Source organism: Charadrius vociferus, unplaced genomic scaffold, assembly GCF_000708025.1.
Source record: "Charadrius vociferus isolate BGI_N301 unplaced genomic scaffold, ASM70802v2 scaffold225, whole genome shotgun sequence".
Classification (NCBI taxonomy): domain Eukaryota; kingdom Metazoa; phylum Chordata; class Aves; order Charadriiformes; family Charadriidae; genus Charadrius; species Charadrius vociferus.
Window position 1 is genome coordinate 588896 of NW_009648638.1, and position 26108 is coordinate 615003.

Here is a 26108-nt window from a genome sequence, read left to right on the forward strand (position 1 = left end):
TCCTGTGTGGATGGCAGGAGCTTCCCATGGACTTGTAGGAGCATGACATCGAGCCTTTTCCCATCAAGATGAACCAAGCAGCCTTGGGTGCAGAAGGGTTTCTGGGGCTGGCAGTACTTTGCCTGCCGTCGCTGTGGAGGAGCCTGGTTTCCCTGCCCCTCTGTGCTTCTGCCTGTGCAGGCCCTGGCCATGAGCTGCTTGGTCCCACAGGCTGGTGTTTGGTGGCCCTTTCGTGACAGGACCTTCGCCAGAAGCTGCTGCTGCCTAGCTGGAGGCAGGTGCTGCTGACTGGTACCACCACTGCTTCCTGGACACAGCAGGCTGTGATGATTGATGCCCATGGGGCATCCCATGGCAAAGTGCTGGCACTGCTGGATCTGGGGCGCTGCAGCGCTGCCTGGGAGGTGTTCTGGGGGGAAGATATCTGTGCTCACACCATGATGGGCTTGCCTAGAGGCTGGAGGGGCTGTTGGCAGCCAAGAGGTGATGCAGGAGGAGCAGAAGGGTTGCGTTTTCACAAACCTCCTGACAGCTCGTGGGTGTTTCTATAAAACGTTCAACTTTCTGTTGCAGCAGGGCTTGTGGCAGGCTGGGATGTCTTCATCAGCAATCACTGAAATGCCCTTTCTGATTTGCCTCAGCGGCACAATGCGAGCACGAGGCAGACCCCACAAAGTAGGTCATGGTTGGAGGCCTGATCTCCTCACAGCTTTATCAGCCCCTCTCGTGCAGTGGGGCCTGAGGCTCCTGCCGGGCAGGGGACGCACCAATGGGGAGCAGGACCTGCCTGGGCTCCGTAGCCTGGCTTGGAGCTGTGGATACAGACAGCAGGTGGGGTAGGAGGGAGCTTTGGACCGCTTGGCTGGTGTGTGGTGGTGGAAGTCATGAGCCACTGTCTGCTCCTTGCTGGTTTGCTGGGAATTGCTGATACATGCAGCAAGAGGGACCCACGTCCCCATGCCTGGCCATCGAGGCTCGGTTCCCCCAGGCACAGGCTGTCAGGAACGGATCTGCTCCAGGCACTCAGCACTGCTCCCAGCCCAGTCCTGTGGCTGAGCCAGGGAGCCCGTTTCCGGCAGGGCAGGTGGCATCACCTGCTCTTGGATGGCACCAGAATTGCAGTTTACAGACCTGTTGCGCGTTGGGCGGTCTGACCCTTGTGAGACTCGGGGCTACAAGCTGTGGCTAGGAAGGAGTAGTTCACCCTCCTGCTGTGCAAAGATGCTGAAGATTTGCTTTCCGTCTGGTATCTGCAGTTGGCTGCTGTTCAGCGCAGAAGCACAAGGAGATCCAGGCTCTTGGGGGTCTCTGAGCTTTGTAACTAATCCAGTAAATTGTTCCAGCTGATCCCCGGCTTGCGAGATCTGAGGAATGCAAAGGCTGGGACTGATCCTGTTGCTCAGCCTGTGGGCTCAGAGGCAGCATCTATAGTGCTGATTTTCCCCCAACCCAGAATAGATTCCTCTTAGTTGTTTGGGTGCACTTTGATGGCTTGTCTGTGTGATGGGGCAGTTGCTCTCCCCCCTCCCAGGTCGCTGGAGCAGACCGGCAGCAGGGGCCAGGGCAGAGTGGTGGAGGTGGCGGCATGTGGGCAGAAATGCTGGTGCTGCCTGCCCGGCTGATGCCAGATATGCTGGCAGCCCCACTCGCAGGTGGCTGCAGGGGCATCGAGGGTTTTTCCCCTGTTTCATTTAATGCTTCCATCTAATCCAAATCAGAAATCCGAGCATACAGTGCCCTGCGCATAGACCACCCCAAACAGGCTCCAATCCTCAGCCCATAGGATGTAAATATTTACATTCTCTCCCACGGCACTGGGGTATCTGAAGAGCGGGGTGGCACTGGGAGCCTGTGGGGCCAGGGCATTGCTGCCGGAGGCTCTGGCACCCTAGCACCAGGGAGGTGGCTTGTGAAGGAACTGGTGCCCCTGGCCCGGGGCAGCCGTGGGCCCAGGGTGCCAGGGTGAGCACTGCCACCGTCCCCGCAGGCACACTGCTGCCTGGCGCCTCCCTGGCCACTCCCTGGCCACCCCACAGCTTCTCTCTGAAGAGGTGCCACCTCCAGGCTGGCAGGACGGGTCTGGCAGGGGCTCAGCCTCACGCCTTGTCTCATGGGACAGCCACCAAATGCCATCTGCAGGCCCAGCTTTCCAGCCCTGGTCGAACTGTGGGGCTTGGTGTGGTTCTGACCTGCCGGCCCTGCAGCAGCAAGCCAGGCCAGGGATGGCCACAGCTTCTCTCTGGTCATGGCCGTGCATTGAACCGAGGAGTTAATCAGGTGGTTGTGGGTGAAAAGTGTGCCATCTCCTGCGAAGGCCGTGGGGTTTACTGTCCTGCTGCGGGGCCAGAGGAGCAGCTCAGACTGCCCGTGCTGCCAGCAGCAGGCTCTTGGCAGTACCATGAGGGATCAGTGCTGGCCGTGGCCACCGCTGCTCTCGGTGGCCCTCTGATTGCAGGCAGAGAGGAGAGGGTGCGGTGGGCTGGCTGAGTGTGCCGGTGGGGCCAGGCGCTGACTGTGCCGGGGTGCTGGGCATGGGAACTAACTGGCAGAGCAGCTGAAGTATAGCCCAGCATGTTACTTTCGCCATCCTCGCTGCATACAGCTGTGCTTCTGCCCGGCCCTTTGTGCATTCCTTGCTCCCTCCTCCTCTGGGAGCTGCTGCAGGGGACGTTTCTGGTCCCCAGTACGAATCATCACCCGCAGCTCCGTTCCTCAGGTGGTTGTCCTCTGCCAGCCCCACCGGCCCGGACTGCTCCCAAGGAGCCAGGCTCGGGGCTCACGAGCCTGGGCTCCTTATCGTAGACACCCCTGCTGATGCTTGAGCAGAGCTGGGCCTTTTCATGCTGTTTTCTGGTGGGACCTGCCACAGCGGAGCGTGCTGGGGAGGCAGCTGAGTTCCCATCGGTGGTCAGTGCTGGAAAGTTTGCAGGAAGTGAAGGAAGAGCTGGAGCAGGAAGAGCAGCTCTGCTCTGCTGGGCTGGAGGGATCCCGGTGCCCAGCAGCTCCCAGGAAAGGTGCTGGTCCGACCTCTGCCCTGAACTCTGTCCTGGGGGCCTGCTTCTTGTTGCAGTAGGCTGCAAGGCGTCCGTAATTCCCTCTCCCTGCCCTGCCGGGGCAATCCCTGGCTCTGGGCAACAGGCAGGTTGTGGCCTGGGCACGTGGGTCACTCTCGGTCTCAGCAGAGTGGGGTGTGGAGTGTGCGATCAAAGGCAGGACTGTGCTTGGGGACACAGCAGAGGGGCCACCTGCCTCCGCTCTGGACCTGCGTGGTCTGGTAGGGATCCAAAAGGCCTCTCTAACACATCAGCCTCCATCACGCAGGGAAGGGGGGTCCTCCACTTTGAGCTGCATCTGCGTGTGGTGGCCATTAGCCATAGTCTTAGTACGTCAAGGGATGTTGTTCTCTCTACAGCCGATTAGAGCCCCGCTGGAGCTGCAGTTCCCCTTAGAGCACCTTCTGTTTCTGTATGTGCCATTTGCTTCACATGCTGCCTTTCTGTCCTCTCTGCAGCCGCCAAGCTTCAAAGCGCTGAGCCGCTCCCCAATGTCGGATGCCTGGGAGTGCAAGGCGCAGGACCCCTTTGCCAGCAGCGAGGAGCAGGACGAGGTGCCCCACCAGGTGACGGTGACGGCCACAGACACAGACATGGGCAGCCAGTGCCAGTGCCCGGAGGAGGAGCCCAACGGGGCTCCCCAGAAGCGGACGGGCACCCAGAACGGGATGCAGGACAGTGGGGGCGGGGGCACAGGAGTGAAGAAGAAACGGAAGAAAAAGGATCTGGGAGAGCAGGAAGGGGGAGAAAAAGCAGCTGTGGAGGTGAAACCAAAGAGGAGGAGAGAGCCTAAAGAACCAAAAGAACCTAAAAAGGCTAAGGAGCCGAAGAAGCTGAAAGAGCCCAAGCAGAGGGAGGTAGCCAAGAAGCCCCGGAAACCTCGGGAACCCAAAGCCCCTAAGGAGCCTAAAGACAAGAAGAGTGGCTCTGAGCCTGCCCCCAGAACAAGACCCAAGAAGAGCAGGTGAGTGGCGGTGTGACCTTGTCTCTGTGCCTGGTGTGGACAGGGCTGTGGGCTCACAGGAGCTTCAGCTGAGAGAGCCACACTGGACCACCATGTTGCAGGGTGTGCGAGCTCCTCGTGCTGAAGGCTCGACGTGCCAGGCAGGAGGCCAGGATGGTCTCTCTGGCCATGTAGAGACAGGACAGGCGAGTGCTCTTTTCTAGATGAAGCCTTGTGAGACCCCAGCTCCAGAAGAGGACTGAAAAATCTTGGTCTGTCCTTGGGCTGACCTTTGTTCCAAGTGTCCTGGGGGGCAGAGGGACCTTAGGGAGGTGTCTCATCAGGGCAGTGAGGTGCTGTGTGGCAGAGGGCCTGTCATATCTGTTCTGGGGTCAGGGCAGAGGGTATGTGAGTGAGACGAACCTGACCCTGGGCTCTCTGTGCAAGTGAGGGTCCCTGCATGCCCAGGTGCCGACAGCCTGCCTTCCCTCAGCTCAGGTGTGGGAGGATGGTGGAGCACATATCGTCTCCTCACTCTCCTGGGTGGCAGGACCTGTCCCTCCCTTGCAGCTGTGGAGCTGTGCTGGAGCCAAGGCTGGCAGCAGGGAGGCCTCAGGACTCCCTTGTACTGCACAGCCCAACGCCACCGCCTCCAGTAATTCCTCATCCTTTTAATTAACAGGCTGATTGGCTAGAAGCTCTGATTTCTTAGCTCTGATTTCTTTTTAATTGGGACTGTGTGCAGATAGCAGAGCAGGTCTCAACAGCACCAGCATAATTTGGTTCACTGTCATGGACTGTCGAGAATAAGTGTTTTTAGAGAGTCCTGTGCAAAGCAGGCCTGTTGATTGGAGCTGGGCCCTGCTTGTGTACTGTAAATAATCCATAGGATGAATATATTTCTGCTGTAAATGAGACTAGTACAGGGGCCAGCTGGGAATTTTTCAGCAAAACCTTTCTTTATTGAGAAACACCAGCTTGGTAGAGATTCTCGAGGGTGCTTTTCTGGAAATGGTCACCATAATGGGTGTCCCAGGATCTGTGGGATCTTCCCACCTCCCTCCCGCCATGGCTACCCACAGGACACATGTGCAGGGTGAGGACCAAACCCTGGGTCTTCCGTAGCCCCGCTCCTTTGAAGCAAACTTAGAGCTGGATCGTGGAGAGGCCATGGCAGCGGAGCCGGCACCGGGGTGGCCGTTAGTGCCATTGGCGTGGGCTGGTGGTGAACAGAAGGTGTGGGGCAGCAAAGCTCCCGTGCCAGGCTGGTGGGGAGCTCAGCAGGGCGAGAGCTGGGCGCCCTGTCCCCGGCAGGTCCCTGAGCTGTGCAGCGCTGTCATTTCTGGTCTTCCTCAAGCCTGGGGCTCTGCACACGAGGAAGCCAAGCCCCCGCATCAGTCGTGGGCTAGTGAGCCAGAGCACATGGGGATGGACAGATCAAGCAGACAGTGCCAGGAGTGTTAGGGAAGGGCTCTCCAAGGCCCCAAGGAGGGCTGCAGCTGAGGGGCTGGAGGTGGAGAGGGAAGAAGAGGGGCTGCAGTCAAGGAAAGGAAGGATGAAGCCCCTGTAAAGGGCACCAAAGGGGATCCTGGGATGAGGGATGCAGCTAGCAGCTTTTCCTAATGACACCTCTGCTCCACCAGTAAGAAACTGCCATATGGCCAGTTCACAGAGGTCCACACCTGCAGTGGGACCTTTGGGACCAGACCAAAGCAGGGGAAACCTGGGGAAGAGCAGATAGTGGAGGTTTGGGCTCCTAAAGGCATTTACGGCTCTTGTCTATGAGCTTGTTGCCACCCTGCCAGGTCCCTTAGCTGCCAGCAGTGCCTTCACAGGGTGTAAAAGCAGCCCATGACAGTGTGACCTGCCATGGGTAGCTGGTGGTCAGACATGGGGATTGTGGTGGGGTAACCCCAGCTGAAGAGCTGGAGACCCTGGTCCCTCCTGCAAAGGCACAGCAGGGTCTGGGGGTACCGGGAGGGGGGCTGAAGGGGGATTGGCTCGCTGTGCTGGGGACCAGTGTGCAGAGTGCTGATGAAGAGGTCACTTCATGCAAAAATGACCAATTACTATAACTCCATTACACATCAGGCAGCCTGAAGAAACCATGTGGGAGTCTGGGAGTGCCACAAAGCTCTGTGCTTTCCTGATGCCCTGTTGCAGTGGAGCCTGAGACCGTGGTGCTTCCTCCTGCTCACCTGTACCTTCCAGGAGGACCTAGGTCCACCCCTGCTGCCTGGAAAGTCCAGCTGTGGGTCCTCCTTGCAGCTTCCCCCCCCCTCACAGCTCCTCGTCAAACCTCTTCTCGGACTGTTGCCTCTGCCTCTGGGTCAGCCACCAGCAAACCCACCCATGGGAGGAACTGGGTGGAGGCACCCATGGGTGTCACGGTGGAAGCTCTGCAGGGCAGCAGGGCTATGTGTCCCCCTGTGCCTGCTGCCTGGGACAGACAGGGAGGTAGGCTGGGGGTCCCTGGCAGTGCAGGGAGTGGGAGGCGAGCAGCAGGCAAGGTAAGCACTGTGCGCACATGAAATGATTGCTGGGAGTCCTCTAAGTGGCAGATAATGGTGGCGTAATTTCTTCTAAATTATTTCTAATCATAGCCAACTACTGGTTCATGAATGAAGCAGTTGTTAATTGTGACTTACAAATCAATATCTTGGGAGTTATTGCTCGGGTGGAAGCAGTGCTCGCAGTGCATTTTCAGGGCCCCTAATTGAAGCGCGGGTGTACGGCCAGGGCATTTTTGGCCTGAACAGCAGATTTTTTAACTGTTTTTTTTTTGCTGGTCCTAGGCAAGCAGTGATTTTTCTCCTGTAAAACCTCGACATGGATGGCTGTGAAACTAACTGTTTCTGCTGCTGTGCAGGTCTGGGATGTGGAGGGGACGAATGGCGGGGTTGTGAGTGAGGAAGGGGACGTTGCTCAGCCCAGGGACAGGCACCAGCTCTTTGAAATCTTTCCCTTAACAGTGTTCCTTGCAGAGGGTAAGGATGGAGGGGCACGTTGGGAGCAGTTGTTTCTTTCCCTGGTGCTTTCTGGGCACATTCCCTTGAGCAGGCAGGTTGTGGTGGGTACTGGGTGCCACTGGGGGCTGGGTGGCCCTGACTCAGAGAGCATGCCGCAGAGCTGGGCTGCGTCTTCACGCATTTTATGTTTGCAGGAAGGTGGTGGGATTCACCAGGAGCAGGGCCCAAATTCCCCCTCCGCAACTTGAGCATGGAGGACAATTGCCTGGTGGGCCAGAGCCCTTGGAGGCAGTGGTGACTGCCATGGTGGGAGTCTGGGACCTGCATCTTCTCCGTGTTTGTGGCGATCATGGGGCTTAACTCCCTGCGGCTTCAGCACAGTGCCTTCACGCACAGGCCAGGTTCTGCTCAGGTGCCGTCTGGGGTGGGGACACAGTGCTGTGGCTGAGGGAAGGAAAACCATGAGCTGAAGCAGCTTCTGTCTCAACGCTGGTGTAAAGGTTTAGTGGGGTCTGGCAGGGCTCTGCGGCACTTCATGGTCCATGGAAGGGGTCACCCTGCCTGGAGGGGAGAGGCTGGCCTGGTTCCTCACGGCTCATTGCCACACCTGAGCCACTATCCAGAGCATCCTGACCGCATGCATCCAGGCTCCCTGTGCTGAAGGAGCAGTGAAGGCTGGCTATGAGCTGAACCCCATCTCCCACAACCACTGTGGGGCCGTTCCCCTAGCTGGTGGGAGCCCCCAGCCTCTTTCTGTCCCACACCAGGGTAGGGCAGGGGGACCGTTTCATCCCAGTGTACTGGAAGTGGATGGAGAAGCACTTGATCGTGATTAATGAGCACCACTGACTGGGGATCCCCGATGCTGGGAGAGGCCCCAGGAGCCTTGAGCTGCCTTTGGGTGATTCAGTGGGAGCAGAGCCCTGTGTGGGTGCGTGCTGGCTCTCCCCCGGGATCCCTAGGGCAAGATCTAACTGTCAGCCTTGTCTTGGCAGCAAGGACACCCCCGTGGAGAAGAAGAAGAAAGGGAAGAGGAAAAGTGAGATACCAGTGGACAGTTTGGATTTGGATCAGGATCTCCTGAGCCCATCTGTGCAGAGCCCAGAGGAGTCTGCAGAGTCGGCTGACAGCCAGGTACGTCCAAAGCCCTTGGCTGGCTGTCGGTGGGGGAAATCCAGGCTGCCTCTGAGTGGCAGAAGAGCTGGGCCCTGGGGTGTAGCGATCAGAGAGCACTTTCAGCAGTGTGGCTGGTAGACCCTGGGGCCAGGGTCTTAAAGTCAGCTGGTGGCCCTGGGTTGGGTGCACGCTGCTGCCCTGGGCGCTGCACGTCCCTCAGCCTTGAGTTTGCCTCTCGTCCATGGCTCCTGGCAGCTCCGCTTTCCCAGCACAGCGCAGGGAGGCAGCTCAGCCCCACAGGGCTGGGGACCTGCCCATGTCTCTGCAGGGCTCTGCAGCTTAAGGGGGCTGGTGGGGCTGTGTGGGTCAGGCATTGATGGAGACCTCAGCACTGCGGTGATGGGTTTACCTCCAAGGGCTGCCTGTTCATCCCACCCCCTCTGTCGCACTGGGTCAGGGGGTGGGCTGGAGATCAGGCAACCCTGGGGCTTTCTCTCCTCTGCTCAAGCAAGGAGGAGATACTTGGTCTGCCCATCTCCCCCATGACTGCCTTTTTCGTCCCATACACAGAAACGCCGCTCAGGACGGCAAGTGAAGAGGAGGAAGTACAATGAGGACCTGGATTTCAAGGTGGTGGATGATGACGGCGAGACAATAGCCGTACTGGGAGCTGGACGAACCTCTGCGCTCTCCGCCTCTACTCTGGCGTGGCAGGCAGAGGTAGGGCTAGATGTGGGACAGGGTGGCAGGGCCTCCTGCCCCCCTGCAGGGTGTCCAAGGGTGTCAGTGCTGAGGTTTGAGGTAGTGGGAGATCCCAGCATGAGGATGGGTAAGAGTGTGCTTGTCTGGGAGGGTGCAGGCCAGCTTTGCAGAGCCTGTGAGTGCACAAAGGGATGGGCAAGAGGCCTTCAGGTCCAGCTTTCCCACTCCTGCTTGGGGACTAAGGTTTCTGGAACATGTCGGGTAGCTGGACATCTCCGTGAAGGCACGACCCACCCATTGCCCATGCCCGCCTTTGGCTCCTGTCTCAGTAGCTCCTGTCCATGAGGTTAGTGTATTATTTTGGCTCTGCCAGCTGAGGGCTTTGTAGGTGCCAGGTGATCATTTTCTGCCCACATTGCTGCTCTCCATCAGTGCCTAGGTGTAGACCTGCCAGCCAAGCTGATCTGCTGGGCAGCGTGGCAGGGACCAGCCGGTGTCACCGCAGTTTGGGTCTTGCAGCCCTGCCTCCTCTGCTCAGCGCTGGCTCCTGGTGGGTGCTGGCAGCTCCTTCCTGCGGGTCTGCGTGTGGGATCCTGCTCATTCCCTCTCAGCTAACAAAGCTGCCAGTTACTAATAATGGTCACTAATTGTTCTCATAGTGTTTCCATGTCCCTATCTAGTCCCCTCTTTGCAAAGCTTACAAGGCTTTCGTGTGGATATTAGTCAGCTCTGTTGTTAAGCCAGTAAATAAGACCTGGCCTGATGGTCCCTGCCTCACACAGAGGGCTACCGCACACCCACGGGAGGTGCTGCCAGTGCTGCTTCAGCTGCTGCCCGAGGCCGTGGCCCCACAGGGCTCCTGGCAGTGATCTCTTCAAGTGAGATTTTCAAAACAGCAGGTGGGAACGGGTGGCCTTTGGCATGTGTCCATGCTGCCACCCTGCTATCCTTAGTCCTGGACTTCTACCTCAATTTGTCCTGCTCTAGATGAATTATCAAGGCTGGTGTCTCATGGCAGCAAGGCTCTCTGCTGAGAGGTTGCTCTGGGCTCTGGCCAGCAGGCTTGGCTGGGCCTGGCCGTGGCTGTTCCCAGGGTCAACACTGACCTGGCAGGGCAAGATGAGAGTGCATGCTGTGGGTCAGCATGGGAGCTCCCAGCCACAGAGTGCTGGAGGTGACTGCGATGCCCCTGGCCCTGTTCAGACAAACCTTTTGTAGCCAGGGTCAAGCTGGAGCCCAGCAGTGCCAGGGTGGATGCCCAGGTGTGGGGGAAAAAGGCACTGCACAGTGGCTGCAGTGGGAGCATCTCTGCATGCTCCCCTCGGCTGTGTTACCCTGGCATGGGGCAGAGCTCCCCAAATAGGGCAGAAATCACCCTCTGGGCCACAGGACTGCAGCTGAGGGGCCCAGACAGAGCTGCTGTTACCCTGCTCACTGTGTTGTGGTGCTATCCTGCCCTACACTGCAGCAGGGGCGCTGAGGCCTCAGGTCGGCTGAGGGCTTGGGGCACGGAGGGGTTGCTGCAGCCCTGTGCACTGCCTTGGCTTTCCCAGACCCTCTTGGGTGAGTGCTGTGGGGTGCTGTGGGTCTGTCCCTCCCCAGCCTGCCCCAAGCCTTTCTTGGAGGGGTCTTTCTAGTCTGCAAAGGGACATCTCAGGGCTGCTTTGCCTTGGACCAGACTGCCTCCATCTGAAGGAGATGAACAGAGTCCTCCTTCTTTCTGCTCTACACTTTGCTCTTCCTCCTGCTGCTGTACCATCTCCCAGGGCAGAACTGATATTTCTAATGCTCAAGCAAGCTCTGCATTTTTGCTCTGTCCTCTCCCTTTAGTCTTCCTGTGCCTCTCCTGCTACAGCGCAGACAGGCACAAGCCTGGCTCTCGTCCCTGGGCATTTGGTGGGGCTGGTCCTGCCACAGCACATGACTGGGAGAGCCTCGACCTCCCCACTTGCCCTGTGCCATCTCAGAGCTGGAAGCAGGACTGTGTCAGGGCCACCTCCAGCAAAGTTCATGTGCTCAGTGTGAGGGAGTGGGGACCCATGGCTGGCCAGCGGAAGGTATTTCCTCATGGCACAGTCAAAGCCCAAGGAGGAAAGGCCCTTCGAGCCTGCTGGGAAGAGCTGCATGGACAGCGGTGGGGCTGAGGTGCTGTGGCCCCTGTCCTGTGGCCATGGGCAGGTGGCAGCAATGGAGGATGCCTGTGGCAGGGCCCAACAGCCCTTCTCCCTGCTCTGCTGGGGCCCTTGGGACCATCCAGCACTATAGGGTTGTATAAATGCCAGAGCAAGTCAGAGGTCTGGCCTGGAGAGTGGCTGGGAGCAGAAATCTGCACATTCTGCACATTTCGTTCCTTGAGTCTGGGGAAGAAGTGCTCTTTTCTGTGAGACTTGCCACCCTCTTTGGCTGCCCTGGTCTAGCTGGAAGGACCCACACAGCTAAGCATGACAGTGCTATGGCCTTGCTGCCCAGGGAGCACAACGCAGAGGGTGAGTGTAGCTGGGCTGGCAGCACCTCCACCTTGGCACCCAGGAAGGGTTCCCCAAGCGCAGCTCTCATGGCTCCCTCTGGGCTGGCTCTGCTGGTGGGGTGGGAGAGGAGCAAGCAACCCTTCTGCGCTGGGAGGGTGCCAGAGGCCAAGCTACGCGATGGGCTGGGAAAACAGCGCTCTGCTCTGCTGTCCCCAGGAGCCTCCCGAGGATGATGCCAATATCATTGAGAAGATCCTTGCCTCCAGGATGGTGCAGAAGGAGGTGAGTGGCAAAGATATCAGTGGGGATGGAGGTCCCTGGGCAGAGGAGAGACGAGACCTGGCTGCCTTGTGCAGCAGGGACATGCAGCAGGGTAGTCGGTGCTGCTGTGCTATTCCTTGGTCTTTGCAGGGTGCTGCTGGGGTATTCCCAGACTGGCACATTTCTGGGTTGGGGATCAATGTGGTGCCTCTCCTGCCCTGGGTGCCAGAAAACCTCTGGATAGGAGTCAGGCCTGGGCTGGTGCCCAGGAGGTGTTTGAGTCCCCTTTGCTCAAGTGTGGTTTCACACCATGTTCCCCAGGACCACTGAGCCTCCGGGGCAGGCAGCACGCCAAGTACCTGGCCATCCTTGCCATGCATGGGGCTCAGCCTTTCTGGAGCCTGTCTGCACCCAGGCCATGAGGATGCTCCCCCAGTTTCTGCACAGGTTCTGACTGTTGCTAACTCTCCTTCCCTTGGTTTCAGGCTCATCCCGGAGGCCTGGCATTTGAGATGGAGGAGTTCTACGTCAAATACAGGAACTTGTACGTGCGGCGTTGTGGTGCTTTGTGCCGCAGCAGTGGGCCCTGTGCATGCACAAGCGAGGGCTGTGTGCTCTCACCTCCGTCCCAACCCCAGCTGCAGCCCCAGCATCCCTGTCTCACTGCCCCTGTCCTCCTGAGCCAGCCCTGGTGGTGGGAAGCAGGAAAGCTGCTGCAGCCACAGTGCTCAGTCTTGGTCTGGACTGGGGCCGTGGCTTCCTCCAGTTCGGGGTTTCACATGGCAAGGCATAGGTGTTCTCTGGGTTGCTGGGAGATCCCTGCTGGTCTGCATGGTGGATGGGATCGGGCCCAAAGGCCTCTTCGGTCATGTTTTATTGAATTATTTTTTTTCCTCTGCAGCTCCTACCTCCACTGTAAGTGGGCAACTCTGGAGGAGCTGGAGAAGGACCCCAGGATCTCCCAGAAGATAAAGCGTTTCCGGAACAAGCAGGCTCAGATGAAGCACATTTTTACAGAGGTGAGAGCTGAGTGTGGCAAGCAGCTGTGCCCGACCCCAGCACACCTGGGCTCAGTGCGGTGGCTGAGCAGGCCAAGAGCTGAGCGCTGCCGCTGGCACCTCCCTGCCCAGACGAGACCAGCTCCAGTGCCAAAATTCAGGGCTGGGAGTGGGTAGGCAGGGCTCACTGTGCAGCTGTGCCTGCCCTGCCTGAGCTCTGCCGCTCAGCGATCCTGGGGGGCTGCCCAGAGCCCTCCCTGGGGCCCCTCACTGACACCGTGGCAATGCCCAGGCAGCAGCATGGCATCTCGAGCTTCCAGGCTGGTTTGAACTAGGGCACAGCACAAGAGGGTGTGCGGGTGGGGGTGCTGGAGCCCAGGGGCTGTGACAGTGCCCTGAACACCCATGGTGTCGCTGGCAGGGGTATGGGCTGAGTGACAAATGTCACTGCCAAACCTGGAAGCGTTGCTCAATGGGAGGGAGGGCACCGTGCAGTGCTGGAGGTGCTTTCATGGTGGAGCAGAGATGCCATGGGAGACAGGGAGCTATAGAGACTTGGGCTTAGGGCAGCTCCTGCCTGCTCTGCTCTATAAGCAGATTATTCTTGTTTAATATGAAAGGTGTTCTATAATTTATCTTGCTGCTCTGGAGGTAGTTGTTGGATCTCCTCAAACCGCCCCTTACAAGTGTAAATCAGGCCAGTAGGCTATGAAAATTTCTCCATGGATGTAGCTGGAAAGCTGGGGGTGTGTGTCAAATTTCTCACTGCCGAGTCTGTTTGGGGTCTTTCCCGGGATGCAAAGAAAACAACATGTGTTGGAACGCACTGTACCACTAGTGATTTAGTAAGGAACAAACACTCTTTCCTGTGACTGTCTGGGGCTTGGGGAGCTGTGAACATAGAAGCCTGATTTTTCTCCTTCCCAAGCCCTAGACAATGTGTCTCTCTGAGGACCACTGCTAGTCTAAGGCCCACTCCTCCCCAGGTGTTCCTGGCAGGAGGATGAGCCCTTGCCTCGTGAGCGGTTACTGCTGGTGACTGCTGAGCTGAAGGTGGGGAGAGAGAGAGGCAGAGACAAAGAATAAGGTCTCCTCCTTGCAGAGGAGTGGAGTTCATCGGGTGCTGTGTGGCTCTGTGCAGTGGCTGTGTGGCAGTCACAGCTCCGGATGCTGCACATAAGCTGGAGCACACAGCTCAGGGCTTTGTACCCTGGGGCCAGATGGGCTGGAGAGGACGTTCCTGCCTCCCAGCAAGGGCTGCTCTAAAGCAAGAGCTTTGCCTTCTGCAGGGCTCCTGCCTCCTCCCTGCCCAGAGACAGATGTCACGTACCTGCATCCAGGGCACTTGGTGTGCTGCACACAGCTAGCAGCATCCTGGGGACAGATGTCCCACAGCTGTTTACTCATGCCCACCATCTGTTTAACCCTGGAATCACCTTGAACTTACCTCTCTTTTCACTCTCTGCTGTTGTAGCCTGATGAGGATTTGTTCAACCCGGACTATGTGGAGGTAGATCGAATTCTGGAGGTGGCTCACACAAAGGACCCTGACACTGGGGAGGTGAGTGGCTGCATCGCTTACTTGCCCTGTGGAGGGAGGGAGGCTTGGCAGGAGGTCCAGCCCCACGACATGCATCACGTATCATCTGTGAGCACCCTGAGGCCTTCCCAGCCTTGTGCAGCCTGAGCCCTGTCCCCAGGGACCCCTTGGAGTCTAAGACAAGTCTTAGACTTACAGGAGTAAATGGAGGGCCACTGACCGTCCCTGTGACCTGCTCTCAGTCGCAGTATGTGCCCTCAAGCTGGGGCTGAGCAGCCGTGAGCCCTGCACTGTCTCTGAGCCTTCTCTCTGTGCTGCAGGAGGTGACTCACTACCTGGTGAAGTGGTGCTCGCTGCCCTACGAGGAGAGCACCTGGGAGCTGGAAGAGGATGTCGACCCAGGGAAGATTAAAGAGTTTGAAGCCCTCCAAATCCCTCCAGAAATCAAGCACATGGTAACGTACCCAGAGGTAACGTACCTGGCTGGCAGCTCACTGCCCTGGGCAGGCAGGGACTGTCTGTGTCTTGCCAAGGTCCAGCAGTGCTGACCTTCTTGTCCCTGCTGCTGCCGTGCAAGCCTCAGATCCTCCCCTCCTGATGGGTTAGTTAGTAGGATCTGAGGGTGGGATCCAGAGGCCAAGACCTTGCTGTGAATCAGCTGTAAATGACTGTTCTGAAGTGTTGTCCTGATGTGCAGCCCCAGAAGTGGGGTCTGGCCTCGCTGAGTATTAGCCTTTTCCTCTCCATGGACCTTGCTCCTGCTCTCGCCTCCTAGGAGCGCCCGGCATCTGAGTCCTGGCAGAAACTGGAGAAGTCCCGGGAGTATAAGAACAGCAACCAGTTGCGGGAGTATCAGCTGGAGGGAATGAACTGGCTGCTCTTTAACTGGTATAACAGGTGAGGAGGGGCTGGAGCTCTGGGCTCCCACAAAGGGTCCTGCTGACAGTGGGGCTCCAGTGTGTGCAGTCACAGGAGCGGCAGAGCTGACAAACGAGGGCCTCTCAGAGCAGCCACTGAGACCTTCCAGGGCTGGAGCTGGCAGGCAGCTGCCAGAAAAATTGTGTTTGTTTTAGCTTTGCAACTGAGTCTTTATGAGTGTTTCTCTCTGGTAAATGAGTCTTGGAGAGGAGATAGTAGGCCTTAGCTATGGGTCTAAGATAGACCTGATTTTAGGTATTGGCCCATTCCTGTGGCAGAAGTGCGGGAATATGCATGTTCTCAGCTGCAACAGGCCATCAGGTACATATTTCTCTGGCTAGCGTGCACCCAAAGGACAGTATCTTTCACACTAACTTTGAGTCCATCATCTTGCAAGAAGTTGGATGGTCTGGCTTACCCAGACCAGTTTGGGCCACTGTACTAATGGAGAGGTGTGGGTGGAGGTGATGTGCCTGACGTCCCATCGAGGCATTGGTGACAGGGTGGTTCCTGCCCCTGAGAGCCATGTTCACCTGCTCCTGTCCATCTCTGCAGGAAGAACTGCATCCTGGCTGATGAAATGGGCCTGGGGAAGACAATCCAGTCAATCACCTTCCTCTCAGAAATATTCTTGATGGGCATCCATGGCCCCTTCCTCATCATCGCACCTCTCTCCACCATCACCAACTGGGAGAGGGAGTTCCGCACCTGGACAGAGATGAATGCCATCGTGTACCATGGCAGCCAGATCAGCCGGCAGATGATCCAGCAGTACGAGATGGTGTACAGGGACACACAGGTGATTGATGCAGACAGCACTCCAGGATGCAGCCCCCAGCCCTGGCTTCCTTTACTTGGGAAGCACTGAGCTGCGTGTGGAGCTTGTGGTTCATCTGGAGAGGGAAAGGCGGGGTTCAGGGTGCACTGTGTATGAGTGAAGAACAGGCCCAACTCATGCAGCAGAGCCCCAGACGCAGTTCTTGTCCAGGCCTGTTCGTCTGCCCTGAAGCAGTGTCTGGTTTGGAGAGATGCAGCCTGCAGCCAGCAAGGAGGCTTGCAGGAACCTGCCTGCTGCTTGGGAGAGATGAATTGGGGGAAATCCCAGCTAGGAGCCAGCTACTAACACTGATATGCTGACTGTCCTGCCACCCTGCAGGAGTCGAGCACTGCATATGGTTTATGTCTCCCTAGGGTAACCCTCTCCCTGGGATCTTCAAGTTCCAGGTGGTTATCACCACCTTTGAGATGATCCTTGCCGACTGCCCAGAGCTGAAGAAGATCCAGTGGCGCTGCGTGGTAATTGATGAGGCACATCGCCTGAAGAACAGGAACTGCAAACTCCTGGAGGGGCTGAAGCTCATGGCCCTGGTGAGCATGTCCTGCCCAGGTTCACATGAGAGCAGGGTGGCCCAGAGATAGCCATGCCTAGCTGTCAGATGCCACTGCCAGCTGCTGAGGCCCAGTGCCAGGGCTGAGAGCTCCCTGTCAGAGGGAAAACCATCCAGGACCCATCAGGTCGAAGAGCCAGTGACTGGGTGCCCTTTGATGGTGGATGGGGTAGAGGTGCCCTGCAGCCATCACAAACTCCTTTTTGCTGAAGTGGAATATTAAACCACAGCAGGCCAAGTCCCCCGATGCCTTCCCATCTGCGTACAGTCCCTGGCAGAGCACTGCCTGGCCTTGCAGCACAGCTTCAGCTGCTGCAGCACACAGAAGCAGTTGCTGACCAGCCGTGCACAGCATACTCCAGCCGTGGTATGTGTTATACCCTGTGGCAAGCGGGGCTGCAGTGTTCAAGCTGGTTTCTTACTGCTCTGCAAACATGGGACCAGTCTGTGCCAGGGATGGGAGTGCAGGACTGTGGGTGGTGAAAAAGGGATCAATGAGCTGCTCTGAGAAATGAATTTGGATGTCCAGCCCTGGGAAAGGCAGTGCTGCTTTTTGCTGGACCGAGGGCCATCAGGGCTGTTGGGTCTCCCAGCTTCCATCACACTCACCTGGAGCTGGGCCAGGCCTCTGAAAATTATTAGTCTTATTTCTCCAGTTCCCAAAGACCCTGCTGTTTCCTGATGACCTTGTGTCTTGTGCAGGTCCCTGCTGGGTTGTGAGCAGCCTGGGGCAAAGCGGGATGTCTGCTGGCCCCCCTTCATAACCATCACCTTCCTTTTTACAAGTCCTGTGGGAGCCTGCTGTTGTCCCACCTTACAGTTGCCCTTCTTTCATAGCTGGTGACTCTTGGGCACATTCCCTGCATTGGTTTGGGCAGGAGGATTAGCCTGAGCAGTGAGTGAGCACCCAAGTGGCTGACACTGCTGGGACAGAGCGGCTAGTGTGCCCTGACAGGCAGCACCCGGTGGCGTCAGCGCATGGAGGGGAGCGCATTCTCCTTGAGGGGTCATCTCACACTCCCAGGCCTTGGAGGGTAGTCTGGACCCCTGTCTCCTTTTATTGCGCATGTACCTACATGGTGAAGCCCTAATAAAAGCTCCCCCTTGTTCCCAGTGCACACTTGACACAGTCATACGTGCCCCCTGGAGCACCCCGCTCATGCTGGCCTTAGCAGCAGGTCCCTGATGCCCCTTGGTATCAGGTGGGCCATGTTCCCTCTTGTTCTACCCAAGCCCTGAAGAGAGACATCCTGCCCCTAGGTGTGCAGAGGCTTGGGCTCTGTCACTGTCCCCGTCTGATGCCAGCACAGCCCTGCCTGAAGGTCTGATGCCAGGGCAGGGCTGAAGCCTGGGACAGTGTGGGCTTCTCAGTTTTGGCTGTTGTTGCTGCACAGAGCTGGACTGGGACACATCCAGGGAGGCGTCCTGGGAGCCACAAGCCAGTGTTGCATGGCAGTGGCTGGGTCCGGGGGGGCACCATGGCCAGGGGAGCCTTTCAGGGAGTGTGTGTGCCCCCCGGCCACCCAGAGTGCTCCTGAGGCTGGACGACAAGGAGTATTGTGCTCTTGGGCCCCCCTGGACCCAGCCAGTGGGTCTGAGTCCTCAACCTGTTTTCTGTGTGTACCCAGGAGCACAAGGTGCTGCTGACAGGAACCCCCCTGCAGAACTCGGTGGAGGAGCTCTTCAGTCTCCTGAATTTCCTGGAGCCACAGCAGTTCCCCTCAGAGACAGCCTTTCTGGAGGAGTTTGGAGACCTGAAGACAGAGGAGCAGGTACCTAGAAGAGTGACCCTGGTGACTGTTAGCACAGGCCACTGGGACACATGGTCACCAAGCCAGGCATGCACTCAGACATGTGCTTCATGGAATTAAATAGGACCCCTCATGCCAGGAGAATCGAAGTTGTGACAGAGCCCTCAACACGGCTTTGGAGAGAGGAGACCAGACTGTGCCAAGGCAGTGGTCTGCTCCCTGCCTAGCTTCCTACTGCCCCTTGCATGCCTGGGCAGCACAGCTCACCCCGCTTTCCCACCTGGTCTGTCCTTGAGACTAACAGGAATGTAGGGGGAGTGAGGAGGCCATGTGTCAGTCACCCTTGTCAGGTTCCTCTGGGGAGCCACACTCCAAAGTTCCCCTTGAAAGTGGGTCATGGAAAGCAGTTCGGTCCCCTGGGCTGTCTCGCTGCCATTTCAATGTCTGGCTTTAGTGGAGGTTGCACAAAGATCGTCATTCTGAGGGAGCAGGCACAGGCACATGGAGCAACCGTCATCTCAGCTGCTATCAAAGCTCTCAGCTCTCCTCCTGCAGCAGACACATTTACCCAAGGCTGCTGACAGCAGAAGTGTGTGGAGTTCATGGCCCAGGGATGGTTACTCATGTGCCTGCCCCAAGGAAGCCAGACCCTGAAGTTGTCCTGGCTGTCAGCAGAGCAGCTGCTTCAGGGTCATTTGTAGGGGGTTTCCAGCTGGGGGCAGCTCTATCATTGCAGGTACCTCCACTGTTGTCACCATGTGCTTGCCATGCAGGGCGGGCAGTGAATCTCTGCGCTTGCTCTGGCAGGTGAAGAAGCTGCAGTCCATCCTGAAGCCCATGATGCTGCGACGGCTGAAGGATGACGTAGAGAAGAATCTGGCACCCAAGCAGGAGACCATCATTGAGGTGGAGCTGACCAATATCCAGAAGAAATACTACCGGGCCATCCTGGAGAAGAATTTCTCCTTCCTCTCCAAGGGTGCCAACCAGCATAATATGCCCAACCTCATCAACACCATGATGGAGCTGCGGAAGTGCTGCAATCACCCGTATCTCATTAATGGTGAGGGCTGTGCACAGGAGGTGTGGGGGAACAGATATTACTGCAACGTTTACTGGTCACTACCTGCAGAGCTCACCCAATCTGGGAGCCAGCTCAGGCTCTGAGCTGCCTGCTGCTGGTGTGGTTGTTCATCCTGGCCCAGCACAGAATGCAGTGATCTGCCTTGTTGCCCTCACAGGCAGCCCAGCTCCCCACAATTGCTGCTTGCTGGTGGGCACCTTGGGGTCTTACAAGGCTCGCTATGTTTGGGGGTGTTCTGGCGTGGGACCCTCTCCAACTTCCCAGCCTGGCTTGTTCTGCCAAGAGCTGGTGCAAGCCCTGAAGAAGGAGTATAGAGTCACAGGAGTGGAGGGGCTTCTGGAGGTCTCTGGCCAACCTCCCTAGATCTGATTGACTGCATGGGTTCTGTTCCTTGAGTGGTGGCTTGCTGTTGCCCTGGATGGGAGGCTGGGGGTAGCTGCACTGCCAGCCTCACCAAAAGCTCATGTCCCTTCTTACCTGGCAGGGGCAGAAGAGAAGATCCTGGAAGACTTCCGTAAGACACACAGCCCAGAGGCGCCAGACTTCCAGCTGCAGGCGATGATCCAGGCGGCTGGGAAGCTGGTGCTCATTGATAAGCTGCTTCCCAAGCTGATCGCTGGTGGGCACAAGGTGCTCATCTTCTCCCAGATGGTGCGCTGCCTCGACATCCTGGAAGACTATCTCATTCAGAGGCGGTTAGTACAGGCTTCAGCATTCACCACAGCTCCTCCACATCACCTCCATTCTGCACTGTAGGTACAGTGGAAACAGCCCAGGGTGGGGATTTGGCCATTCTGTGCCTACATACCAGAGGATCTGAGTTAAGGCTGGTGGGTGCAGAGACCGCAAAGCTGGGCAGCTCTGACCTGTCTGTTCTGCGTTGCCCAGGGCTAGTCCTAGGAGTGACTAAATAGAAATAGGCCCTTCCTTTGGTCCTGGTTCCCGTGAGCCCTATATCTGTGCACTGTGTGTGGGGTCATGATGATTTTGCCATCCTAACAGGAACAACTTTTGGGAACAACCTCAGTGCACACAGGCTGAGCTTCCACCTGTGCACAGGTCCTGCCAGTAAGTGCCAGCTGCCTGCGTACCCACACACAGCCTGCAGGAAGGAGCAAGAAGGGGTTTGTAAGCCGCAGCCAGTTCAGGCCCCGCTGTGACCCTGCTCTTGCCTCTCCCCCTCTCGGAGCAGGTACACCTATGAGCGCATTGATGGGCGGGTGCGCGGGAACCTGCGCCAAGCTGCCATTGACCGCTTCTGCAAGCCCGACTCGGATCGCTTCGTCTTTCTCCTGTGCACGCGGGCGGGTGGGCTGGGCATCAACCTGACCGCTGCCGACACCTGCATCATCTTTGATTCAGACTGGAACCCGCAGAATGACCTCCAGGTAACGGGCTGGGCTGGGAGAGCTGCTGGGAGGTCTGGCAGCACAGCTCCTGTCACTTATGCTGGTTGGGGCGAGAGGAGCAGCAGCACCCAGCTGTGCTGGCCATGGGGTGCTGTGCTGGGAGAGCGGCAGGAGTGCAGGCAGAGGGGACATGTCGTCGGGGAGATCACAGTGTGGCTCTAAAAGCATGGGTGGGCCACAGACCAGGCAACACTTTGTCCATACCTGGTGTTGGAGGGGGTAAAGTGTTGGGTGTCCCCATCTGCAGAGAGCCAAGGCTCCAGCCTGAGCCCTGTGTCCTTGCCCGGGGGAGCAGGGGTCTCTGATTCCGGCTCCACAACCGTGCAGGGCTGGCACTAACCAGCACCCGCTGGCAGAGCCCTGCCAGGTCACCCACAGGCTCTCGATGAGGGTGCTCTGGTGGGTGGGAGCTGCCTGTGGGGCAGGGGGGGGAGTGGTGGTGGGGTGCCACAAGCCACATGGTCCCCATCCTGCTGGGCTCACTGTGCTTGACGCTGTGTCCTCTGCACTCCCAGGCTCAAGCGCGCTGCCACCGCATCGGGCAGAGCAAGGCGGTGAAAGTCTATCGCCTCATCACCAGGAACTCCTACGAGCGGGAGATGTTCGACAAGGCCAGCCTGAAGCTGGGCCTGGATAAAGCTGTGCTGCAGGACATCAACCGCAAGGGCAGCACCAATGGGGTAGGTTGGAGGCACTGCGGGAGAGCTCTCCTCCTTGCCCTGCAAGTCACTGCCAGGTCAGAGCAGAGACCCGGGCAGGCTTCAGGGCAGGGAGAGCTCCATCCCACACACATTGCTGCTGTTTGGCCTGACAGGCTGTCCCTGCACTGCCGTGGGGTTGGGGGACACGTGTGGTGCTGTGTCTGGGTGACATGGACTGAAATTCCTGACAGTCCCTCGGACAGCATTTTAAAGTGACCTCTTTGCTGTAGTAGAGGGAGGTCTGGGTTGGCTTGGGGTATCTCTGCCCTCCCTCCTGGGGCAGGGGGAAGAGCCTTCTCCTGCTGTGCAGTGCCCAGGGCTGCTGGCCAGGTTGGTGATGCCCCCATGTTTTGGGCAGGGTCAGCAGCTCTCAAAGATGGAGGTGGAGGGCCTTCTGCGGAAGGGTGCCTACGGTGCTCTCATGGACGAGGAGGATGAAGGATCGAAGTTCTGCGAGGAAGACATTGATCAGATCCTTCAGCGCAGGACACAGACCATCACGATCCAATCTGAGGGGAAGGGCTCCACCTTTGCCAAGGTGTGCTGTGCTCCACTGGGATTGAAGGAGGTCTCCCCCCGGGGTGGTGGGGGACGCGCTGGGAGTGCACAAGGCAGTAGTGTCGGGCTGACCTCTACCTGTCTCCTAAGACAGGAGGCCAAGCTCTCCTGCCTGTCCCACTGCGGCCAGGAGTGAGGCCTTGCTGGGACACGGCAACAGTGTGGTCTCCTGTCTCACTGGTGGTCCGCAGAGCATTGAGGAGGGGGCCACCAGCCTGGGCGGGTGATGTGAGGCTGCCCAGGAGGGTTCAGCTTGCCAGCTTCCAGTTTCCCTTTGAGGTCAGCTCAGGCTGGTGAGAAGGCAGAGCAGGGGCTGTCCTCCAGGTGCTGGGCAGTGCCACATGTGCTCTGTCACCAGGCTAGTGGTGTGGACGGATGCAGAGCTGCTCGTGTGTCCATCAGGGAACCGCAGGGTGGAGGGCTTGCTCTTCTGATGGGCTGAGGACTCCTTGCTATGGCAGCAGGTCATGCACAGAGATAAACCCTCTGCCCAGAGCTGTTGTGGGCAGGGTCAGGCCTGTCCTTGGGAAGGATGGATGAATTCAAAGCCTGAGTGAGATCCAGTGCTGAGCTGAGCTGATCCAGTCCTGAGCTCATGGGCTGAGCTTATTTGATCCGGAGTCTGTCACCTCCCCTGCCCTTCTGGACGCCAGTTCCCCAGTGTGGTGCTTTGCCAAGAAGAAAGGCAGGTGGAGACCTGGATGTGGGACTTGGGTGTGGGACCTTCAGCACAGCGCTCCCACAGCACAGTCCATCTCTGTCTCCAGCCTCACTCTTCTGCTGCTGTGAGACCTGGCTCTGCAGGGAGAACCCCAGGGTGGTGGCAGGACCTGGCTGCCGGCCCTCAAAGCTGGGTGCTGCTGTGCCATGGGAAGCTGTGCCGTGGGGCCCTGACATGCCCTTCCCTGACATCCCCACAGGAGAGATCCCGAGGAGTCAGCACTGTAGTACGCTCATGGCTGGTGTCTGCTGGGGGCACCAAGGGCCATCTGTCCCCCCTCCTCTTGCAGTGGCACAGCCCAGGCTCCGTTTCCAATGGGTCAAGCAGGACTGCAGAAGAGAGGGGTTCAGCTCCCTTAAGCAAACAAAGAGCCCTCTGGCATGTGCCAACATGGTGTGTAACACCCCATGGCAGCGAGACTGTGCTGCAGACAGATGCGTTGGGGATCTCTACATGGGGGAAGGCACATCTGGGTGGTGGGTTACATGCTGTTTACTCCTCTTCTTTCACTCCCAGGCCAGCTTCATAGCATCAGGAAACAGAACTGACATTTCCTTAGATGACCCCAACTTCTGGCAAAAATGGGCCAAGATAGCAGAGCTCGATACAGACGCCAAGAATGAAAAGGTAGGATCCAGCACATGGCCCGTGTGCCCCGCAACTGACCTGACACCTCATGGCGTGGTCTCCAGGCAGGAGCTGTGTGCTTCTGCTGGGCTTGTGAAGGGATATGTGTGTAGGCATCAGGAATTACTGCAAGGGAAGACGGACTCATGAGTGCTGGCTAAAGCCCCGATTACTTTAGCCACGTGTCAGGCTGTGTCCCCCTGGTATTTCAGGGTGCTCAGTCTGTGCTCCAGCTGCTCCCAGGCCTGGTAAAGGGGCGACAGCTGGGGCTGGCAGCGTGTGAGGGGAGGAGAGGATGAAACAACCAGTACAATGTCACGGCTGTGAACCGAGCAGACTGGTGTGACTGCCTGTGCATGAACTGGAGCTGTGCCGGAGTTCCCCACAGCACAGGCAGGCATGAGAGCCTCCTGCTGCCAGCCGGGCTGGGTGCCTGGGCAGCAGGGGCTGGGGCTCCGGTGTGGAGCAGTACCAGGATGGTCCTGTGCCGCTCTCCAGGTGCCAGCTCTGATCTCCCAGCTCCCTGGCTGTCTCACCAAGCCCAGAGACCTTTGTTAGCTCAAGGCACGCCAGGGCCAAGCTGCCATGTGCCCTGGGCAGGGCACACAGGGGCCTTGCTGTGGCTGAGGACTGGGGTGAGCAAGGCTTTTCCCATGCTGGGGGGAAGCTGTGTAACCATTCCCCAGCCCAAACCCAAGTCCATGTGAGCCCTGGCACCCTGGGCAGAGGGAAGCATTTGGCCTGGCAGCTCTGGAAGAGGCCTGGTGAGCTGACATGAGTTTGTATAGTACAGCCCATTGAGCCCTGGAGATCTCAGTGCCAGGCAGTTTTACCGCAGCCCCCTGGCTTCCACCAGCCCAGGTCTCGATGGCTGAGGAGGTGGTGTTTGTTGTGGTGAAGCTGGGCAGGGTGACCCGGCTCTCCCAGCAGCAGGCAGAGAGGAAGCCGTGCTGCATGCGACTGTGCCCACTGGCCCGGGCTCCCTCTCCTCTCCCCGGGTGACCCTCCAGGCCCTTTGCAGGGCCACAGCACCCACAGGCCTGTTCAGGGAGCCTTCAACCCAGCAGCAAGTCCAGCCATGTAGTGACCTAGAAGCAAAGTGGACTTGCAATTAGTTGGGGCTGGTGGGGAGCAGGTAACATCAGAGCAGGCAGGTCCCTGCAGTTGGTCATGCATCACATGGTCCTGTTCAATGCCAAGGTAATAACCACGCTTCTCTGATGTGATTTATTCATAATGTTTAATATGTGGGTTCCAGCAGCAGCATGGGAAGTTTTTTGAGGAGCTGCAGTGGCATGGCAGTGTTGAGACACTGCTGGTGAAGAGGCTTGTGTCGGGCACACTGGCACCCTCAGGTCCCAGCCGCTCACTGGGTACGCAGATATGAGGGCGCCCCTGGAACTGGGGGCCCTCACTGAGCGAGCACTGAGCTGTGCTGCTGTAGTGGGAGCAGGGTCCTGGCTGGGCTGGTGCAGGTGGTGGGTGCTGGCTGGAAGGTAGCACCTCTTTGCAGAAGAAATGTCTCTTTCTGATGAACACGCCAATAGTGTGAGGGCTGTGAGGTGCCATGCTGCTTCCCACCTTGTCTGCTCTCACTAATGAAGGCAGTTTGCAGGGAGGTTGAATACTGTGGCTGTGGCACTGTGTTTGTGAGAGCATCACTGTGTGTGGATGCTTGGCCTGGTTGGGGTCTCAGAGCTCTGTCCTAGGTAAAGCAGGCTGGGGAAGGGGCTGCCAGGGGCTCCGTGCCTCAGGGGATGGACACAGCCCTGCATGGTGTCTGCAAATGCTCCCTCTTGCTCAACTTCTGATCTTCTCTGAGCAGAAGGGTGCAGTTGAGGTCTTCCGGCCGGCGAGGTTTGGCTCTGACAGCACAAGGGGTGTCGCAAGAGGAGCTCTGGCTTAGGCAACTCCTCTGGTACTTCCCCCTGTTCTTACAGCGTCAAATACTCCCTCATGCTGCCTGTTGCATATTTTCCATATTCAACTGAATACCAGCCACGTTCACCCAAGCCTGGGGCTTTCAAAGACTCTGCAGGTCAGGCTCAATATCCAGGCGTTGCTCTAGAAGCAAATCTCTCTAAAAGCTGAACGTTAATAGGGATGAAGGGACCTGCCCAGGGCTTCTCCTGGCTTGATGGAGCAAGTGGGGACAGGTTTGGATTGTGCCTGTCCTTCCTCCGTCAGCATTTGCAGCCCTGCAGTCCTGCCTTCAGGGGTGGGAACAAAGAGTAAAGCCGAGTGGATCTGGCAGGCCCGTCACAGTGTCCAGATGAGGCAATTGTGGACTGTAAATGAATCCTCCTGGAGTCTCGCCTCTTGCCCTCACTGGCAAACTGGCTCCTTCACAGCAGCGGCCGTGGGCAAATGTGGCAGCTGGACCTCCAGCGAGGTGGTGCTTGGCTTCTCCTGGCCTGGTAGTAGAGGTGCCACATGCCTCTGGGGAGCATCTCCCGGGAGCAGCATCCCTGTTCTCAGCCTCTACCTGCTCTGCCTGTGAAAGGAGCACTCTAGCTGAGAGCTGAGGTGGAGCTGGGAGGGTTGGTGACCCTGCTTGTGGGGAGGCAGGAGTGGGCAGATGGGGTCCCATCTCTGCTGGCCCTGCTGAGCTCATGGGCTCAGCTGCAACCTGGGCCTCTCCTCCCAGCTCCTCCATCGAGCACAGGGCGCTGCAGCTGGCTTCAGTGCAGCCCCAGCGCCTGCCAAAACGCCAGCTAAGGCAGCAATACCACAGAGGTGGTGTTAGACAGCGGCTAGAGGCCCTGCAGCTCTGCAGAGCTCACTGCTCTAGCAGGGAGAATGGTGGTGGTAGGGGGTGTCCCACGTGCTTGAAATCCAGGCAGATTTAGCTGACGTGGATTCATTCGACAGGGTCGGGGAAGGAGACAAGGCAGGTACATG

General features: G+C 58.0%; 1 protein-coding gene across 1 annotated transcript in view; it reads left to right on the top strand.

The window, feature by feature from the left end:
- Positions 1 to 648: 648 nt before the first annotated feature.
- Positions 649 to 26108, top strand: part of CHD6 (chromodomain helicase DNA binding protein 6) — a 49342-nt gene continuing 23882 nt past the window's right edge. Inside the window, exons 1-19 of the mRNA XM_009886338.1 lie at positions 649 to 675; positions 3512 to 4017; positions 7961 to 8099; positions 8652 to 8801; positions 11468 to 11533; positions 11998 to 12056; positions 12414 to 12531; positions 13985 to 14071; positions 14371 to 14505; positions 14826 to 14947; positions 15524 to 15767; positions 16160 to 16336; positions 17985 to 18128; positions 18915 to 19170; positions 19676 to 19886; positions 20384 to 20579; positions 21116 to 21280; positions 21660 to 21839; positions 23097 to 23207. Of these exons, the coding sequence (XP_009884640.1) occupies positions 649 to 675; positions 3512 to 4017; positions 7961 to 8099; positions 8652 to 8801; positions 11468 to 11533; positions 11998 to 12056; positions 12414 to 12531; positions 13985 to 14071; positions 14371 to 14505; positions 14826 to 14947; positions 15524 to 15767; positions 16160 to 16336; positions 17985 to 18128; positions 18915 to 19170; positions 19676 to 19886; positions 20384 to 20579; positions 21116 to 21280; positions 21660 to 21839; positions 23097 to 23207 (3093 nt within the window). The remainder of the gene's footprint in view (positions 676 to 3511; positions 4018 to 7960; positions 8100 to 8651; positions 8802 to 11467; positions 11534 to 11997; positions 12057 to 12413; positions 12532 to 13984; positions 14072 to 14370; positions 14506 to 14825; positions 14948 to 15523; positions 15768 to 16159; positions 16337 to 17984; positions 18129 to 18914; positions 19171 to 19675; positions 19887 to 20383; positions 20580 to 21115; positions 21281 to 21659; positions 21840 to 23096; positions 23208 to 26108) is intronic.